The following is an 18,041-nucleotide window of genomic DNA, read 5'->3' as shown; positions in this document are numbered from 1 at the left end:
AAGAGGTAACTATGGGGAGGAAGTGGGAGGGGAGCTGTTGCATTGTGGTAAACTGTGGTCAATGTCATGAGACAAAGTATATGTAAACTGCTGCTGTATGGAACGTGAATTTGCTCTGTAAATCTCCACCTAAATCACAGTTTAAAAAAAAAAAAAGTGAAAAAGAAAGTTAGTTTTCTTATATTTTTTATCCTTTTCCATCTGTCACCACAAGCAGGTCTTCCTGACTTCCCCTCTGCCCAGGACTCCCCAGTTACCTCTCAGCCTAGGACTCTGATTCTCATCCAGATCTGTGGGCAGAGAGCCAATCCATATCTTCCTCTGTTATTTTCACCCTTTGGTGTTCTGTTTAAGGAGCTCTGGTGGCCTAGTGCCTAAGGCATTTGACTGCTGGTGGTTCAAACCTACCAGTCACTTCTCAGGAGGAAGATTGGGCAATCTACTTCCGTAAAGATTTACTGCCTGGAAAACCCAAAGGGGGTCTCTATGAGTCAGAATTGACTCAATGCCAGTGAGTTTTGTTTTGTTTTGTTTTGTTTTTTTGGTGTTCTATTTGGGAGTCCCTGAGTGTATAAAGGAGCTCCGGTGGTGTAGTGCTTAAGGCAATTGACTGCTGGTGGTTGAGACCCACCAGCCACTCTTTGGAAGGAAGGTTGGGTAATCTACTTCCATAGTGATACCGCCTCAGACACCCAAGAAGGAGTTTCTATGAGTCAGATCCGACTCCATGGCAGCAGTTACATTGTGTTTTGCATTTGGGTGGTACAAATGGCTAATGCACTCTACTGCTAACTGAAGGTTTGGAGATTTGAGTACATCCATAGGTGTCTCAAAAGAAAGGTCTGCATCTCTATTTCCGAAAAGTCAGCCATGGAAACCCTGTGGAGTGCAGTTCTAATCTAATCACATGAGGTCTCTGTGAACCAGAATCAACTTCACAGCAACTGGTTTAATTGCTGTGATTCTACATACATTTTTCTCTTCATGTATTTCTGTTTTTTCTCCAACACAATTAATTGCTTTTTTTTTTTAACTATTTACCACAGATATCATATCTCTCAGCAAAAGTAATGGAAAATTGAATCTACTTTCTCTGAAAAAACTAAACCAAGTACCTCATAATTTGACATATTTAGAGATATCTTTTTAAACTGCTAGTGTTTTATTATTAAAATACAGTGGGTGCCTTTTTCTTAATAGGAGAAGCCTGAGGGTGGCAGGCCAAGTATCTATAAATCTGCCACCAGCAACACTTCCAAGGAAATGACTGCCTACAGTGATTACCCTTTTCCTGATCATCATCCCAACTACTTGCACAATTCCAAAATCATGGAGTACCTCAGGATGTACACCAAACACTTTCACCTTATGAAATACATCCAGTTTCTGGTAAGTGAGAATGCTCAGCATATGTAGAACCCAAGAGCCAAGCCAGAACAAAGTATGGTAAGTTGTCTCCTCAGTCTTAGAGGTGACCACACCACCATGGTGTTTGCTTTATGTACATCTCCAGTGAAGGCAGCTTCTTATCTCACTTCCTTCAGGAAAAATGCATGGCAGATAGGCTAGAACATCAGACAGCACATCAAGTATTGGCTCACCACTAAGCAGGATATGTACTCAGAACCACAGTTGGAGCAAATCAGACTATGTCTCTACTTCAAAAGGTCTTGATAGGGAAAGGCAATTATAAAGAAATTTTTTGTGGAACCCTAAGAACAGAAATCTGCTAAGGGAGAGTAGCCAGTACTGACTTAATACAGTAAGGCAAAGATTCTTGGGAAACAAGGGAAATTGGGAGCAGTTCTCATGTGTCTGGGTTTATCTCATCCTCAGTCAAAGGTGTGCAGTGTGAGGAAGCGCTCTGACTTCTCCTCCACGGGACAATGGGATGTTGTGGTAGAGGCTGAAGGGAAGCAGGAATCCTATGTCTTTGATGGGATCCTAGTGTGTACTGGCCTTTATACTGATCCCTTCTTACCATTCGAGAACTTTCCAGGTATGTCATATAGATCTCTAAGGCAATGATTTTGTAAGCTTTGTAATTGTTGCTGGAGCTAATTTTGAATAAAGTTTATAACTCTGAAAGTCACTATATTTTCCAAATAAATATACCTTTTTTCTGATATACAACAATGCATGTTCTTTGAAAGACCACTAAAATAATTCATAATGTTATAAATTGAAGTTAAAAATTACTAATGTCTCATCATCACTACTTCTGATTATTGGAAGCCAAAATGTGGGAATTGTTTTGTGTTGATAATAGAGTAAATGGTAAAATCATAGCTACAGAAAATATTTTAAGATTTAGATTTATTAATAAATGTGTCTGTATGTGCACAGCACTATGAATACAAATGTTAATGTATTAGTGTCACCACCCACATGTACCAACACAGACTGCCAGTGCTGATATTTACCACTTGGAGCCTTAAATACCTGTGTTCTGGTTACCTAGTGCCACTCTGACAAGAATATACCACAAATGGGATGACCATAACAAACTGGAATTTATTCTCTTACAGTTTGGAGGCTTTAAGTCCGAGTTCAAAGTGCCAGGCTCTAGGGGCTGTGTGAAAGCCCCTCAGCCTTGGGCTTCAGCTTTGCCTCTTGCTCCCAGCTCACTAAAGCTAGAGGCATCTCTTCACTCAGGCACTTACTGGTTGCTGAGGCTGACAAGCCCAAGGTCCACAAATTAAAAGGCACAGTCCTGATGTTACCAAACCACATGTCAGGCCATTAATTCAAGTCTGTTGTAAGTCCCAAGGTCGGCAGATCATGGCAGGCTGCTGAACAACGACACAGCTATAAGCAGGATCCAAGCATGTCATGAATTAGAAACCATTCCCCAAGGCTTCTGCTTATATACAGGAAGCAGACCACATTCCCTAAGGCAGCTACTCAGCTGCTCCCAGTAGATTCCACCATGGAGTTGATTACAGTCTCATCATGGGGAATACTACATCCAGCTGCCCAGCCACTCAACCAGGCCCGGCCAAGTTGACACACAAACTGAACTACCACCACCTGCATGAAAGGAATAGTGTAGAAATGATTTATCTGCAGGAAGTCTCCTTGTTTATCTCTAGAAGCAGGATATGTACTCAGTCTTCCTGGAGAAGGCTGAAGCATAGACCCTTCTGGGGTTCTCGGGAGATATTGGACTCTCCCACCGATTTGCTATGAATGTCTCTGTTTCCAACTATTAGAGAAGATAAAGAAGGTAATAATTGGTCAAGAGAAAGGTTATTTTTAGTTACTTAATTAGTCAGAGATTTGAACATTTCTGTATTCATTCATTCAAGAAATGCTTATTGAGATATGAGCTGAACATTTACATTAGGTAGTCACACTCCTTGGAGAGATCAATCATGGGAGAACAGAATGGCTGTGTATGCACAGGGAGACAGCTCAGGGGTCAGGAGTGCTTGGAGGGAAGGACACAGGGAAGAGGTAACTATGGGGAAGAAATGGGAGGGTAGCTGTTGCATTGTGGGAAATGGTAGTCAATAACATGAGGCAAAGTGTATGTGAGCTGCTGTATGGAAAGTGAATTTGCTCTGTAAACTTTCACCCAAATCACAATAATAATAAAAAAAAAAAATGCTTATTGAGTACTGACTGTGTGTCAGAGATTCAGTAGAGAACAAAACAGACATAACCTCTGCTCTCAAGGAGTTTGCTTGAAAGTAGATGGAGACAGACCAAATAGGATAAGTATGTTGGAGGCTACAACTGTTGAGGAGAAAAATTAATCAGGGAAGGGGATAAAGCTGTCAGAGTAGGGGACTATGTTACAATATCAGATCAGGTGACTGTGCAAGACTTCAGTGAGAAAGGGAAATTTGAATAATCTTGTAGGGTTAAAGGAACAGGGCAAGGACTGAACAACAATCAGGACTAAGTGAGACTGTCCAGTGTCACAAGAAAAGCAGGGAAAGTCCATATGTCCATATGTGCAGATTCCATGTTGATAAAAGAGGAAATGGTATGAAATGGCTTTGCTATTGAGGCTTCTCTTTAAGTCGGAGCAAATGTGTGAGTAAAAAATAGAAAGTTCTTACATTCTCTTAGCTTCAGATTCTGTAGGTTGAAGCCTTTGCCCCAGGAAGAAAGCAGAGTGGATAGTGCTAGCAGGAAGGGTATACTGTGCCCTGGAGGAGATGAAGACAAGGTAGATCAGAATGAAGCTTGGGTCAGAAAGCAAAGCAGAGGGAATCAGTCAGTCCAGTGCAGTAGTTGTAAGTAACAGGTATGACAGGTCAGGAAGATGTATTACTTAATAAGAGTGAGCTTGTCCTTGAAGACTTGGCAGGATGTTGTTGTTGTGCTGTTATGTGCCGTCAAGTCGGACCCGACTCATAGCAACCCCTCCTTGGGTTTCTGAGGCAGTATCACTATAGAAGTAGATTGCCCAACCTTCCTTCCAAGGAGTGACAGTGGTTTTGAACCTCCAGCCTTCTGGTTAGCAGTCAAGTGCCTTAGGCAGGATATAAAACCATAAAACCAAAATCAAGTCAATTCAGACTTATAGCAACCCCCATTGGGTTTCCGAGGTTGTAAATCTTTACAGTAGTAGATTACCCCATCTTCCTTTCACTGAGCAACTGGTGGGTTATGAACAGCTAACCTTCTGGTTAGCAGCCAAACACCTTACCCACTACACCAGATAAGTGAAATGAATGCAAAAATGAGATATCTGAATTTCTTAGAGGCTTTAGCTCTGTTTGAGCATGGAATTTACAATTTAGAAAAAAACTGTAGAAAGATTCATTCTGTCTGATGATGTATGGTAACCACAATCCCCAGAACTATCATCAGTAGATCAGTAAATGAGAGGTCTCAAGAGAATTACCAAGAGTTGGTCAAACTGTGCAGTTGACGGCATAGTCCTCCAGACAGCCAAGGATGCCCAACACTTCTGACATCAATTGCAAGTTTAAGAGCTTCCCCAAACCACACTTACTTCAGACTAGCTGGCTACAAATTTTAGGGACCCCACAACCTCCCTCAGGTTTAATAATTTTCTAGGACTCACCAAATCCACTGAAAGCTATTATACTAATTGTTTATTACAGGCAAAGATACAGGTCAAAATTAACCAAAGAAGGTAATGCTTAGGGTAAGGGCTAGAAAAGATTCAAGCGCAAAGCTCCCAGTCATCCTATCCCCATGGAGTCATGGATGATATTATCTTCTCACAGCCATGATGTTTAACAATATACAAAGAGTATTGCCAGCCAAGAAAGCACACCTGAGCCTTTGGTATCCAAAATTTTAGAGGCTCAATCATATAACCAAAAGGTTGGCGGTTCAAACCCACCACCCACTTTGTGCAAGGAAGTTGGGGCAATCTACTTCCATAAAAATTTGCCACCTTGGAAACCCAATGGGGATCGCTATGAGTTGGAATTGACTCAATAGCAGTGAGTTTGGTTTGGTTTGGAAATGACATACTGTCTGCATGTCTCATTTTTACTCTCCAACCCTTCCCAGATATTAAGCTAATACCTTTAGTCTCCACTTCCTTGAGAGATTGGAGCTTATATCCTGAAGTCCTCATTCATAAATCACATTGCTAGATTGTCTAGTGGCCAAAGCCCCAGGTTAATAAAGATACTTCTATCAGATACAGCATTCCAGGTGCCTAGAGATCATCTCCCATTACATGAGGGCATAAGTCACACCTCTCTTTCGGTAAAGTAATGACCAAGGCTTGAACAATTCTGTTCTTACCCATAGGGATCAAGAGGTTCAAAGGTCAATATATCCACAGTTTGGAATACAAGAGGCCAGATAAATTTCAGGAGAAGAGAATTATTGTGATCGGCATTGGAAATTCTGGAGTTGATTTAGCGGTTGAGCTCAGTCATGTAGCTGAACAGGTTTGGCTTCTAAAATTTTCTTCTCATTGTGTCCCATCCGATGCCCTCTGAGATAGAAGTAGTGTATGAAATGTGTGTAAGCATGTTCTCACATTGCTTCAGTCCTGATGGTTAATTACCTCTTCATACCTGTTTTACCTGAAGACATTTCAATAATCTACTCCAAAAAGTAGTGGGAATGAAACAAAAATAAATATTGCAAACTTTAATGACTGGTATATTGTTTATTTTTACCAAAGAATGTGAACTTCATCAGCTCAGCCAAGAATTTTTTAAGTGAGCATAGCAGAACACCATATTTTCAAATCCTTTTATTGTTCATTGATGTGACATTTAACATTACCACCCAACTCTGATCCCTTCCATACCTAAATTCCTCACTCACTGCTGTCAAGTCAGATCAGACTCATAGCCACCCCTCCTTGAGATTCCAAGGCGATATCACTACTGAAATAGATTGCCCAAGAAGTGGCTGGTGGGTTTGAACCACCAGGCTTCTGGTTAGCAGTCAAATGCCTTAAGCCACCAGGGAGGGATACATATGAATTAAATATTATAAATCTTACAAAATTGTAATTAGCACATTGATGGGACCTTATATGTCTATTTGTTGATTTCTAGTCTTCTTCCATTATTTGGTTATTCAGAATTTAAAATTTAAGACATTCCAGACTTCAAATACTGCTTTGGTGAAGGTTCAAAGGGATAGTGGGTGAGAGCTATAGGAAGGTTTGGGCTGATCTCTGGGGCCCTAAGTAGTATGTCAGGTGTGTGTCTGTGTGTGTGAGCATGTGTAGCTATCTGTGACTGTATCTGTTGCATAGCTGGTAAAAAGGCAAGAGAGTTCTTATCATTTCTCCTAGTGAGCCAAACAAAAGATATATGAGGTACTGAGAAAAGGATGCTATGAAAGAAAACTTAACATTGTGAGGCAGATATTTTTAATTTATGTGCACTTACTCTTAGGTGTTCCTCAGCACAAGGCGGGGTGCATGGATTTGGAACCGGGTCTGGGATTATGGGATGCCCACGGACACTATTCTTTTCACTCGTTTCAACTCTATCCTCAAAAAATTCTACCCAACATCTTTAATGAACAGATGGGCAGAGAATAAATTAAATGCACGATTTAACCATGACATTTATGGTTTGCAACCTCAACACAGGTATGTTCTACTATTTTTGTTTGTTTGTTCTACTATTTTTTAAAAAAATAATTGTGTCTGCAATTTGGAATAATTAGATCAGAAAATATACTTAACCTTCTTATGAGAATATTTATCATAGTTTCCTTTCTTATATTTCTTTGGAACATTCTACTCAATTAACTTATAGGAAAAAAATGAGTTTTAGGAATATGATGGCAACTTCATCTGCTTCTGTCCTTCATGTTCTCAGGCTGCTGTTTCCTTCTTCTTTAGACTCTGAGCCTTTCAAATGGTGGACGACAAGGCTCAGATGTGATAAAAATCAACTCCATTTTCCCAGGCCGATGGAAAGAATCAGGGATTGGGTATTATAATGTAGTAAGATAAGAGACTTGGAGGGAATCTTTGAAATGCAACACACATTTTCTTTGTCTCAAATAGTGTTCTGATAGAGAGAAAGCAGGAGAGAATGGAGATTGGGCATGTGCTTTGGATCCAGACAGTGGGAGTTTGAATCCTAGATTTGCCACTTACTAAAAACCAAGAAAAAAAAACTCACTGCCCTCAAGTCAGATCTGATTCATAGCAACCCCTGCTTGGGTTTCCGAGGCAGTATCACTACGGAAGTCGATTGCCCAACCTGCCTTCTGAGGAGTGGCTGGTGGGTTTGAACCACCAACCTTCTGGTTACCAGTCAAATGCCTGAGGCACTACACCACGTAAACTTGTGCTCCATTTATATACAAAATTGGGATATCATTAGTATCAACTTAGAAAATTGTTTTGAGCAATAAATAGGAATATATACATATAGCTTATAGTAGTCCCCAGCAAAGAGTAAATATTCAACAATTTTGTATCATTTTGTATTTACTGACATCCAGTTTGTAGCTTCAATGACTGAGTAGAGAGTATATCATATTACAAAGGTAAGGAATTCTGAAGAAAAGCAGCTTTTGAAGGTAAGAGGAGGGTGGCTGATAATGTAAGTTTTAGAAAACTGTTTCTGCAATATTTATGAGGTATCTGAATACAGATATATAGCAGACATTAGGAGAGATAAACCTGAAATTCCAAGTAGACGTTAAGCTTGGAGAGAGTGATTTCAGAGTCTCAACCCTGGGAACAGATATCAAAATGTCAGTGGTGGAGGGTGTAATTATCAGGATTGGGAGGAGGCAGACTGGTCAAGTTTGAACAGGTATCTCTGGTATTCTCCTTTTTACACATTCAAACACACACACACACACACACACACACACTTCTCCCCCCACATTCCCACTCTGGCTTAAGAACCAGTGTTCTGGAAAGAGAAAAACTGAAGCCCTAGATCAGAAGGCAAGAGATCCCAAGAGTTAAAGGGAGCTGAAGAAAAAAAGTAGTCTTTAATGAATACTGAGGGAGGAAATAGAATCAGGAGTAAGGAGGAGAGAATAGGAAGGAGAATATCACAAAATAGTGTAAAGTGTACTAAGTCAATAAATATCATCTGAGCCCTTGCTGTGCTCAGATGTACTATTACATAGTAGCAAGCAGGTAAGCTAAAAGAATTAACCCATCAACTGCTGTGGCCCAAAACTAGTGTGAGGGTGTGTGTGTGAGGAAAGGTGAGACTCATCAGGAATTTACTGAAAACAAATCAGGACACATTACCCAACTTTTGTACAAATGTAGAGTGGTCTATTCTGCACACTAAATCTTGAGAAATACACAATGAAGCCAGAAAAATCTTCTGGGATAGACAATGAAAACAGAGAAGGTACACGAGATGTCTGCTGCAAGAAGACACAGCAGAACTCTGCAGAGGTGAATTTCATCAATTCCTTAAATACAAAAAAAGTAAAAAGAAAAAAAAAAAAAACTCATGAAGTTGAAAAGAGCAATATTTAGGAAAAATACAAATATTGTTTCCCAAAAAATTCATGTCAAGCCCTGTCTAGTACTTGTGAACCTGACTTTGGTTGGAAATAAGATTTTTGAAGATGTTATCAGTTAAGTTAACATGAAATCATCCTAAAGTTGGGTAGGTCCTAATTCATTCTGAGTGGTGCCTTATAAAGGAGGAGAAGAAGCACAGAGAGACAAAGAGAAGATTGCCATGTAAGGAAGGACGCAAAGAAGGTGTTATACTGCAGGAGGAAGCCAAGAAACATTCAGGGCTACCAGAAACCAGAGATATATTAGAAAGGATTTTCCCTAGACCCTTACCAGAGAGTATAACCCTACTGACACCCTGAATTTAGAACATTAACATACAAACCTATGAGACAAAAAAGTCCATTCTTATAAGCTACCTAGTTTGTGGTACTTTGTTGGGATAGGCCCAGGAAATTAGTCCATCTTTTGTGAGAAAAAAAATATATATATATGTTAAAAAAAAATGTGATTCTTTCATTAAGCATTAATTAATTTCACTCCTTTCCAAAAAGACTATATTAATTCTCTTGAACTTCAATTCTTATTTACCATATGTGTTATAGAATAAAATTTTGTTTGAAAACATTAGGAAAGATAGAAGAAAAATATTTTTCCTTTAGTGAATATATAGTCATCTCCAGGATAAAGAATATAAATTTATTTGTGGTTGAAAATATCTTTTGAAAAAACCATGAATGATAAATTCATTTTGTCTTCAGTGAGAAAAAAGATACTTTAATTTATATGCCCATATATATCAGGTTTACTATGTTGTTGTTGTTATGTGCCTTTGAGTCAGACCCGACTCATAGCAACCTCTCCTTGGGTTTCGAGGCAGTATCTCTATGGAAGTAGATTGCCCCATCTTCCTTCCAAGGAGTGGCTGGTGGGTTTGAACCACCAGCCTTCTGCTTAGCAGTCAAGTGCCTTAGACACTATGCCACCAGAGCTCCCCAGGTTTACTATAGAATAGAAAATTATATGCTCTCACAAAATGCAGTTTTTGTGCACTATGAGAATTAGTACTATGGGCACTTTGAATCAAAGCCGTGGCAAAGTAGAAAAAGCACAGGCCCTGCCATCACCAGACTTGTCTTAACAAATATCTAATGTTTATTTGCCACATAACCATGGGAAAGTAGCATAATAACATTTTCCCTCTCTTTTGTCTTTTTATGTTGGTAAAATGAAATCATTATCTGCCTATCTCTTGTGAGGTGTAAATGGATGAATACATAAAATTATCTATCTAATTCTGCCTATTATAGATAAGTAAATTCAATGAATTTTTTTTAGTTCCTACTGTGGTCAAGTAGGGTTTTGGGTTGTGGCAGTAGAGTAGTGACTATGACAGACAGAGTCTCAGCTCTCACTGGGCTTCCTTTCTAGGAGGGGAGAAACCAACAAGTCAACATACAATACAATAACATGGAGTAATGTGTGCTATGAAGAAAACTTAAGCAGTATGGGGGAAAGAGAGGAACAGAGAGGTCCTTTTTTAGATAGAGTAGTTAAGAGAACTTATCTGATGAGCAAGCATATAAGTAGGCATCTGGAGGAAGCAAGAGGTGAATGTATCAGATTACCTGAAGAAATAACATTCCAGACAGATGAAACATCAGGATCAAAGGCAAGAATGAGCTTGATTTGTCCAAGGAAGAGCAAGAAGCCCAGTGTAGTGGAAGTACAGAGAGGAGAAAGTGGTAAGAAACGAAAGCAGAGAGGTAGGCAGGGACCAGACTTCAGATCTCTGCGCAAGTAGATTGCCCAATCTTCTTTCTGAGGAGTGGCTGGTGGGTTTGAACCACCAGCCTTCTGGTTAGCAGTCAAATACCTTTGTTACGCCACCAGAGCTCCCTTTGTAGGACGAGGGCATGGTAATGATGTTGGATTTTAGTTTTAGTGAAATAGAAAGTCATGGAGGAAAGAATATCTTTACATTCTGAAAACATCACTCTGGCTGCTGAATGGAGAAGAAATTGTAGGCAGCTAAAGGTGGGAACAGGGAGACCACTTAAGAGCCTATTAATGCAATCCAAGTGAAATAAAACTGTGCTAAAATTATATAACAAATGTTAGTAAAATTTAGAAAGTCAGCATATTGGTTCTTATGCTTTAATAAAGCACAGGTTCTCGAAATAAAAATGGAAATCAGAACATGATATGAATTTCCTGTTCCCATATGAACACCTTGACTTTTTAAAGAACTTTTTAAAAGTTCTGCAAGGAAAGTACAGAATCAATCCATGTAAATGAAATCCTTGACAATTTCAACATTTTCTTCATTTATCATGATGTTGTTTATTGGTCCAGTTGTGAGGATTTTTGTTTTCTTTATGTTGAGGTATAATCCACATTGAAGACTGTAGTCTTTGATCTTCATCACTAAGTGCTTCAAGTCATCTTCACTTTCAGCAAACAAGGTTATGTTATCTGCATAACACAGGTTGTTAAGGGGTCTTCCTTCAATCCTAATCCCACATTCTTCTTCATGTACTACAGCTTCCTCTATTATTTGCTCAGCATGTATTTTTAATAAGTCAAGAAATCAAATGACATATCACATTGGGCGAATCTTTAAAATGCTAAAAAGTAAAGATGTCACTTTGAAGACTAAAGTGCACCTGACTCAAGCCATGGTATTTTCAGTCACCTCATACCCATGTGAAAGCTGGACAATGAGTAAAGAAAACAAAAGAAGAATTCATGCATTTGAATTGTGATGTTGGCAAAGAATATTGAATACACCATGGATGGCCAGAAGAACAAATAAATCTGTCTTAGAAGGACAGCCAAAATGTTCATTTGAAGCAAGGATGGCAAGAGTTTGTCTCTGGTACTTTGGTCATTTTATCAGGAAGGAGTCAATGGAGAAGGATATCATTCTTGGTAAAGTAGAGGGTCATTGAAAAAGAAGAAAACCCTTAATGACATGGGTTAACACAGTGACTCCTACAATGGGCTCAAGCATGGCAATGATTAGGAGAATGGCACAGGAGTGGGTAGTGTTTTTGTCTGTTGTACATAGGGTCGCTATAAGTCAGACCCTACTTGACTGCACCTAACAACAACACAGAATCAATGTATCACTGGTATATGCTTATAAACCCCTTTTCAAAATCTTCTCTTTGCATATATTAAGAGTTTAATAACATTATTGACTGACTGATATTAATGTGTATACACTAGCTCTGAACATTCAGTTATAATTCAGAAAAACATTGAGTGCAAGAAATCTTTTGTAAAAACTACAGCTCTTCCATTAAGCATTATTTAGCTCAAGTCTTTTCCAAAAAGACTTCAGTGAAAACTGAGAGCTGGAACTCAGCAGGACTGCCTTGTTTTTCTGAGTCTCAAACGTTTTCTGCCTTTGACAGGGCACAGTCACTACTTTTCTATCACTCTCTATTTAGTGGAAAATCCTATAGAAGCTGTGAAAGCTGGAACCTGTGGAAGAAAGAAACTTGTCAGAGAAGGAAAACTGAAACATTTCCCACTAAATAGAGAGAGAAAGAAAGGTAGTGACTGCACTCTGTCAGAGGTGGAAAACTTGTGAGACTCAGAAAAACAAGGCAGTTTCATTGAGTTCCACCTCTCATAGTATTTCAGTTTTCCTTCTCTGATAGGTTTCTACCTTACACGAGTTCTGGCTTTTGCAGGTTTTACTGTATATTAATTTTCCTGGACTTTGATTCTTATTCTGCAGATTTCTGAGTCATCAGGCTACTTTCAGTGATGATCTACCCAACCACATAATTTCTGGAAGAGTTTTGATGAAACCAAATGTAAGAGAGTTCACTGAGACGTCAGTTATCTTTGAAGATGGCACAAAAGAGAACATTGATGTTATCATTTTTGCCACAGGATATACTTTTTCTTTCCCTTTTTTGGAAAACAATTCAACAATTCTGGACAGCCATCACTCCATGTTTAAATTTGTCTTCCCTCCTCAGCTAGAGAAGGCAACACTAGCTTTCATCGGCATCCTCCAGCCAGTGGGAGCCACCATTCCCACATCAGAACTCCAGAGCCGATGGGCTGTACGTGTATTCAAGGGTATGTGCTGAACAGGTGATGTGATTTCAAAGTCATTGCAAGGGTCTTCTGGTGCAAAACATCTCTGCAGTTAACCTTACAGTATTTGAGATTCTGCCATTTGAGCTCCATTCAATGTTTGATAGCTAACTAATCTTTATGAAAATTACAATAGAAAAATACTACCTCAAGCTATGATTGGATGGCATCTTATTGGCAAAGAGCCACTATAGCACTGTGGTGATATACACAGTGCAGGAAGTGGGGACCGTAGGAGATAGGAGCTATCAACCTTTGGTCTTGGTGGGAAATAGAGTTATTTTACTTCCCACTGTTGCCCAGCTCATTCTGAAATGAGCCAAAATCAAAGGTAGTATTTTTGCCTGTTTCTCAAATGTTTCATCCAAAATATAAAGAGGACAAATAGGTGAATTATGGCAGAGTAATAAAGTAATGAGAACAGCACCACACTACAATCATACCCATTGCCACTGAGTCAGTTCTAACTCACAGAGACCCTATTGGACAGAGTAGAACTTCCCCATAGAGTTTTCAAGGCTGTAAGTCTTTATGGAAATACACTGCTTTATCTTTCTCGTATGGAGTGGCTGGTGGGTTCAGACTGCCAATCTTTTTGATTAGTACCCAAATGCTTTAACCACTGCACCACTAGATCTCCTAGAATCAATTCAGACTCATAGTGACCCCTCCTTTGGTTTCCAATGCAGTATCTCTACAGAAGTAGATTGCCCACTCTTCTAAGGAGTTCCTTCTGGTTAGCAGTGAAATGCCTTAGGCACTGTACCATCAGAGAGAATCATAAGAGTAAGGACTTCATAATCCAATAACTCCTAGGTTGCAATCCATCTCTACCATGTACTAACTGCATGATTTTGCATATTACTTGACCTCGACCTCCACAACGCTCAATTTCCTCATCTATAAATACAAGGATATTTATATCTACTTTGCAGGGCAATAAGAATGAAAAGTTAAGCATTTTGACTTTTGTAGGCATTTAATAAATATTGATCAAAAGAATGAAGACCAGCCATTTGTTGTAATTCTTTATTATCATTATTAGTTTTAAGGGGGAGACTAAATTGGCGAAGGCAGATTCAAACCCTACTTTTATAAGATGATCTCTATCACATTTTAATGTCTGCCCATTTATTTCTTTCTCCTTTAAAAAACTCCCCATATTTCCTTGGAACATTCTGTCTCTCAAAATGTGGGGTGTCAGTTATCACAGGAATGAAGGAGAGTTGGGAGGTATCTTCCATGAGTTAAGACACAAATTTAGTAACAAATCTCTGTCCAATGAAAACAATGAGGAGACAAATGTCATTAGCACTTGCAGTTATATATTTTTAAACCAATCTATAATATAAATGCACAAGAGTATCTCACTATTTAAAGGAGAGCCAAAGTGAATACTCCGGTGATGGGACTATTAAAAAAATTAAAAACCAGTAGCTGTGGAGTTAACTCCAACTCATGGTAACCTCATATGTGACCGAGTAGAACTGTGCCCCATGGAGTATTCACTGGCTGATTTTTCCCGAAGCAGATCACAAAGCCTTTCTTCTAAGGCTCCTTTGGTGTATGTCAACCTTCAAACTTTCCAGCCAAAAATGTTAACCATCTGTCCCACCCAGGGACTTCCACATGGATCTATAGACATCTTAATTTATGTCTTGTTAGTTGAATGTGACTCCCTTTAGTCAGTACTTGTTCTAGGGTTTAGGGTCTGCTAGTCAAGACTCTAATGTGACTCATACATGTGACAAGGACAAGTTTTTACATCTGTCAGGATGTGCACCTAATAAAACCATGAGGGGTGGGCATTGCAGAGCAACCCCAGGGTTCATCTCCCCAACTCCTGCATCACCTCCCTCATGATGCTCTCTATGATATTGACTCTCGGGTTATCTTCTCATTAAGAAAACAATATTCATGTTTGCATTTTTTTTTCCCTAGGATTAAACCAATTACCTTCAGTGAGTGACATGGTGGCTGACATAACAAAGAAGAGAAAAAAAAATGAAAAAGAGTAAGATACGTATTTCTTGGTATAAATCAATTTCAAGTGTTTAGGTGAAGCTGTTTGCCAATTAAATATTCTTTAAATTTTCCTCATTAAGGAATCTGGGTCTGTTTGCCTAGATGAGATCTCAAGTTGTCAACTTTTTTACTTTCTCTCAACTAAGCATAATTTCATGTATGAAATGTTTATGGGGTAGAATGGATACAGAATGGTCCACCATGAAAATATCAGAACTGTTGTTGAAAGTCCATGAAAAACTAGATACATTATGCAATTGTAAATTATGTCATGTCATAGCCTTAGAGACAGGATACATATGAAAATTAAGGTGATGGAGATTGTTTCATTCTTTCAAAGAGCTGGAAAGATAAATCAATGTGAGAAATGAGCTGGTAAATCACTACAGAATCTGATTAAAATTTTGTAGGTTGTGCCAAATCTTCTCAATGGAAAATTATTTTCAAACACTGGCATAAGGAATGTAGTTTATTTTACTCAACAAATATTTGTTGAAAATCCACAATGTGAATGTCACAACATGTTTCCTAAAATTCCTAAAAGAGATTATATCCTAAGAATAATCAGTTTTTCAGGAACTTTGGTTAAAAAAGGTGGGCCAGGAATTGCATCTCAGTAATACATAAAATCAAATGAATTTCATACATACCCAAAGCTAAGAAGTGGAATATAGTCAGTCTCACAGTGGCCTGTGAAATTCACATATAGTTTTAGTAAGTGCCCAAATGAGATTATTCTGATGAGAACCAAATACATGGCAAAAATACAATGTCCTCAGTTACAGAATTTAGGTAAGGAAGGATATCATTAATAAGACAAAAATCTTCTTACACCCTCTATTAGTATCCAAAACCCTTGGAAGAATTTGAGGGGGGGGGCGGTAAATGCATATGCATGAGTATTTCATTAGAGACCACTGAGAACAGGGTAACAGAAACCTGAAAAGCAATTTTCTCTTTCACTTTTTGGAGAAATCATCAATTGCTTGTTTTTGTTAGGTGCTGTCCAGCCAATTCTGATTTATAGAAAGCCCATGTGACAGAGTCAAACTGCCCCATAGAGTTTTCTAGGTTGTAATCTTTATGAAGGAGCTCTGGTGGCACAGTGATTAAAGCATTCAGCTGCTAACAAAAAGGTCAGCGGTTTGAATCCACCAGCTGTTCCAGGGGAGAAAGATGTGGCAGCCTGCTTCCGTAAAGATTTACAGCTTTGGAAACCTTATGAGGCAGTTCCACTCTGTCCAATAGGATTACTATGAGTAGGAATCAGCTCGACAACAGTGGATTTGGTTTTGGGTTTTGGTAATTTTTATGCACAGACCACCTTCCCACGAAGCCTGTGGGTTGATTCCAATTAACAAGCTTTTGGTTTGCATCTGAGCATCTAACTGTTCCACCACCAGAGCCCCTTTATCAATGGTTTGCTGTGTGTTGTTAGTTTCTATTGAATCAATTCCAACCTCTGGTAACCTTGTGCGTGCAGAGTAAAACTGCTCCATAATCTTTCCGAAGCAGATCACCAGGCACATCTCCAGAGATGCCTCTGAGTGGATTCGAAACTCCAGCGTTTGGGCCAGTATTCAAGCACTTAACTGTAATTGTTTTTTTCCCACAGATCATCCCTTCACACAAGGTCCACACATTGTTCAGAGGCTGGGCATGTGTTGGAAGGGTTGGAGTTTATCATCTGTCTTAGGGTTTCTGATGTGTCTCCTGGTTTCAGATTCCTGAATAATCCCCGTGATACACGCCGAGTGCAGTATGTGGATTACATGGATGAAATTGCCTCTGAAATCGGAGTGAAACCCAACCTGTTCTCACTGTTCCTGTGGGATCCAAAGCTGGCCATGGAGGTTTTCTTTGGTCCGTGCACCCCATACCAGTACCGCCTGCAGGGCCCAGGGAAGTGGGCTCAGGCCCGGGAAGCCATCCTGACCCAGAGAGAGCGAATCATCAAGCCCCTGAGGACTCGCATCCTCAGCTCTGGCCAGCATCCCTCATCTGCACCGCTTTGGCTTAAAAGTATCTGTGCAGCCCTTCTCCTTTTCATTCTCACTATCATCATTATTAAAGGATAATTTTCTATGGTCATTTTTATATTATAGGCCAACAATGACACACACTAATTAAGAGGCTAGATATGTGCAATTACTTTTCCCTCAATTCCAACTAGGTTAGAACAGTGAATTACCTCATCATTCCAAACGTTCTCAGGCATGAGTATCTTGAGCAAAATTAGAGATATCATCAAGAGATTTCAAATGGCATGATTCTCATAAAAGTTTAATGTTGAAATTTCTATAATTTGACAAAGCTACATGAAATTCTCCAAGGCCCTCCTTTATAGTAAACTCACAAGTTACTAGCCAATGAGGTAGTTTTGCACCTAAAGCACAGTTGGGTGGGGGGGAGTATTTCTTCAAATGATCTGGAAAATGTTACCAGTAAAAAAAAAAAAAAAAAAATGTCTGTCAGAAACTCTTTCCAATAAGATCACATTCTATAGCATCATGGAAATTGAGGTAACTGGTTATTTCAGGTATTATTGAGGGATTTCTTTAGGGCATGGAGGGGAAAAGGGGACATAATAGAAGGCAGGAATCAAATACATTTTTGTGTTCTATTAAAACTATCAAAAGTACATAGAGTAAGTGCTATAATAAACATACAGAAATCTATAGAAATACTCAGGAGTAAAAATGGTGGGTATGTGGAACATTCTCAGAGACTTCTACAATTAATAAGAGAGATGAAATATTCCTTTACTTCCTAATCAAATCACTCAATCACCAGGCTCTGTCTAAGCTTTCTTCTGATATTCTGTATAACAGTTTGTATTCGTTTCTCTAAACTGTATTATTCATCCTTTCATTTACTCAAGAATCTATTTCTTAAGCATCTTCTGTGTCAGACATTGGGCTGAGCACTAGGAATAAACAGATGCAGTGGCTGACATCTGGTCTCATGGCTTTAATTATAATGTTATTTA

General features: G+C 39.0%; 1 protein-coding gene across 1 annotated transcript in view; it reads left to right on the top strand.

Moving 5' to 3' along the window:
• LOC103194407 (flavin-containing monooxygenase 5-like) overlaps positions 1 to 17,130 on the top strand; it is a 25,596-nt gene extending 8,466 nt beyond the window's left edge. The window contains exons 2-8 of the mRNA XM_007937793.1: positions 1,201 to 1,389; positions 1,837 to 1,999; positions 5,746 to 5,888; positions 6,855 to 7,054; positions 12,660 to 13,009; positions 14,969 to 15,041; positions 16,776 to 17,130. Of these exons, the coding sequence (XP_007935984.1) occupies positions 1,201 to 1,389; positions 1,837 to 1,999; positions 5,746 to 5,888; positions 6,855 to 7,054; positions 12,660 to 13,009; positions 14,969 to 15,041; positions 16,776 to 17,130 (1,473 nt within the window). The remainder of the gene's footprint in view (positions 1 to 1,200; positions 1,390 to 1,836; positions 2,000 to 5,745; positions 5,889 to 6,854; positions 7,055 to 12,659; positions 13,010 to 14,968; positions 15,042 to 16,775) is intronic.
• The last annotated feature ends 911 nt before the right edge of the window (positions 17,131 to 18,041 follow it).

Source organism: Orycteropus afer, unplaced genomic scaffold (assembly GCF_000298275.1).
Source record: "Orycteropus afer afer isolate SDZICR_OR568_19922 unplaced genomic scaffold, OryAfe1.0 scaffold00044, whole genome shotgun sequence".
NCBI classification, from domain to species: domain Eukaryota; kingdom Metazoa; phylum Chordata; class Mammalia; order Tubulidentata; family Orycteropodidae; genus Orycteropus; species Orycteropus afer.
The sequence above is the reverse complement of the archived record's forward strand: the minus strand, read 5'-3'. Positions and strand labels throughout refer to the sequence as shown.